The 3,208-nt window shown below is 33.8% G+C and overlaps 1 protein-coding gene across 1 annotated transcript in view; it reads left to right on the forward strand.

Moving 5' to 3' along the window:
* The window catches only part of LOC104516890 (nipped-B-like protein), a gene marked incomplete at both ends in the record, with an annotated part of 10,166 nt that overhangs the window by 4,744 nt on the left and 2,214 nt on the right, over window positions 1–3,208 (forward strand). Inside the window, 3 exons of the mRNA XM_010161384.1 lie at window positions 920–973; window positions 2,146–2,254; window positions 2,820–2,956. Of these exons, the coding sequence (XP_010159686.1) occupies window positions 920–973; window positions 2,146–2,254; window positions 2,820–2,956 (300 nt within the window). The remainder of the gene's footprint in view (window positions 1–919; window positions 974–2,145; window positions 2,255–2,819; window positions 2,957–3,208) is intronic.

The raw sequence follows: 3,208 nt of genomic DNA on the forward strand, positions 1-3,208 counted from the left end.
AGACCGAGGCAAAAAAAGCATTGAGTACCTCAGCCTTCTCCATATCCTGGGAAGCCAGCTCTCCCGTTTCCTTCTGCAGAGGGCCCACATCTTCCCTGACCTTCCTTTTATCCCCTATGTACCTATAGAAGCCCTTCTTGTTGGCCTTGATGTCCCTGGCCAGGTTCAATTCTGTCAGGGCTTTGGCTTTCCTAACCTGATCTCTGACCTCTCAGACAACTTCCCTGTAATCCTCCCAGGCTCCCTGTCCCTTCTTCCACCCTCTGTAGGCTGCTTTTTGATCCTCAGTTTCTCCAGGAGCTGCTTCTTCATCCATGCATATGGATGAACCAAGTTGTAAATATCAAATAAATTACTTGCTTCACTATTTAAAATTATGGGTTTAAGCTCCATCCTGCTTTTCAGTATTTTTGCTAATTGATAGTGTAATGTGCATTTTTCCATACTATGAAGTCAGTTGATTTGAATTCAGCGTAAAACTCAGGTCTCCTGCCAATTCTTTTTTGGAGCACCTGTGAGCTGTTCCTGGCATATGATACCAGTGAAGGCTCAGTTTGTTTATATAAAAATATGTATATTTGTGTGTATATATAAACACATGTTCATTTTTAATATGTCAGGCTTGCATTTGTGCTTTATTCTGTACAAAATGTTGTTCTATGAAACCAAAATTTAATTTATGTTAGAGACAGTAATCTCCAGTAAAATGCATAGGCCTAGTGTTGTATGGGATACACTTAAATGATGAGAAGTATTTTTCAGATGCAAAAGACAGTTCCTGGTTTCCAAAGATATTGTGTTAATGTATACGAAAATATATCTTTGCATGTTTTCTGATATTTTAAGATGACATATGTGTTGAAGTAATTTTTCTTCAGATTCCTTTTTTTGACCAGTTTATTCTCAAAACTACTTTTAGGTTGCAGCTTGTAGAGATACAGGGTATGATTGGTTTGAACAGCTTCTTCAAAATGTAAGTAATGAATTTTGAATGTATATCAGAATTATTGTAAGAATTTTAACATTTCTTTTGGTACTAAAACACATTGAAGGGAGACTACAAGAACAGTCCTTTAAAGTAGAAAATTCAATTCATGCTCTTTAAACATCTGACCTTTTTTAAAATCTTCATTGCTGTAATTTTCTTTGTCTCCAACATTAGTTTCTTTCTTTCCATATGATCTGTTTTAAAAATGCTTCACTTTTTGTTTTGGGGAGGGGTTTTGTTTGTTTGTTTTTAATTTCATGGTCTCTTCAACAATGAGTGACATAACATGAAGTCCACAACTAAGATACTTATTTCTGAAATGAGGCCTCTAGTGTAATGTAGATTTTTTAAAATAGTAGATAAGTGTATTTTCATGTCCAATATATTTGATACACAGTTTATAGAAGCAGTGACTCTTCAAAGTATAGCTTACTTCTACATTATATTTTACTCTGATTTATCAAATAAATGAGCTTGGGTTTTTTATATCACTTAGCCTATGTTATCTTTCTCCTCTACAACTTGTATGTGCTCGTTAACTTTCAAGCAAAATTAACAAAAGCATGCATGGGGGAATTAGAGGCATCCAAAGATTTTACTTTAGCCTGTAGTGCCATGAAAATAGGTTGTTAAGTAAACCAAAGTTTAATGCCTGCACTGAAGAAAAAGCTATAGTATGGGCTCCATTAAATTAAGTGATTAAAATGTTCATAGAACTATGTTTCATCTTAGTTTGATATTTTTTGCTTAGTGTCAAAATCAATGTTCCTTTTTAATTTGCCTTTTTTTTTTTTCCTGAGTGTTTTAAAAAGCCTTCCAGCTCCTATTAGTTACTGCTGGCAATTATGACTACATTTTTTTCTGCGTTATTTCATTAAGCACAAAGTTAGCTTTCATCCCAATGCAAAATTCAGTAGAACTGTCCTCTTCTGTCTTTATGTCACATTTAATTTTTCTTTACTTCTCTTGCCTTTTGGTTTCATTTTTTTTTATTTCCCTTAATTTTTTCTTCACCATGTAACTTTTATGGAGAAGTTAAATGCTTTTGTAGTGCAAAATCCTTGTCTGTCTGTAGTAATTGTTATAAAACCAGCATGTATCCAATGTAAATGAATGCACCCTTAATAATAAATAGTTTTCTGTTTCATCTGCTATAGCTGTTGAAGTCAGAAGAGGATGCCTCATATAAACCTGTGAAGAAAGCCTGTACTCAACTTGTTGACAATTTGGTTGAGCACATTCTTAAGTATGAGGAATCCTTATCAGGTAATATTGTTTACAACACAGTAGCTCCTTTGAATTTTGTACAATATTGTAACATTGGTTGTTCAAATTACTATCGCAAGAAGTTACTATTACAGAATTCCTATTATGAAACTGATGGTAACACATTATTGCATTTAAGTTCATTATGAACTTCTGAACACTGTATAATAATAAAGCTTCCCTCATTTTCTCTAGCTAACCCCAATAACAGAACTACTTTTAAAATAACATGTTCAAGCTTTTAGATCACTAAAAACAAAACAAATGTGGCAAGCTTTATTTGCATTAATATGCTCTACAGTTGTAATAGGAATCATTGGCTGGGCCAATGTTCTGTGTACAGTAGGTAATTTAAAAAACTAGTGATGTCTTTGAAGTATCTTTACTTATTTCACATATTTTGTGATCACATACAAATGTTAACACAATATGTTCTCATCTCTAATCTAAGAATATTATGTATTGATCTTGAAAGATACATTATGAAAGAGATTCATATGATGTTTTGGTCATATGTTTGTTATTGCTCAAACATTACTTTGTGTATTTTCTAATTTTTTTGCAGATTCTGAAAACAAAGGTGTGAATTCTGGTCGCTTGGTTGCTTGCATAACCACTTTGTTCTTATTCAGCAAAATCAGGCCCCAGCTTATGGTCAAACATGCCATGACCATGCAGCCATACCTGACCACTAAATGTAGTGTAAGTAAAGAAAATTAGAAAATCAGTATTCCCACCCCACCTGCTGATAATTAAGCATTGAAATTAATGGCAGTCTTGTATACTTGATGAAACTGAAGACAGGAATAGAGAAATAAAACTTGTGTTTCTGTTTCACAAGCATCATGTCTTCTGAAGATATTCGGTCCTTTTGATGATCTCTGTAGCTTCTGAGATGCTATTCTTCACCCTCTACCTCCACACTTTACAGCCAAATGAAACTGAAACCTGTGC

This window comes from Eurypyga helias, unplaced genomic scaffold, assembly GCF_000690775.1.
Source record: "Eurypyga helias isolate BGI_N326 unplaced genomic scaffold, ASM69077v1 scaffold32610, whole genome shotgun sequence".
Classification (NCBI taxonomy): Eukaryota; Metazoa; Chordata; class Aves; order Eurypygiformes; family Eurypygidae; genus Eurypyga; species Eurypyga helias.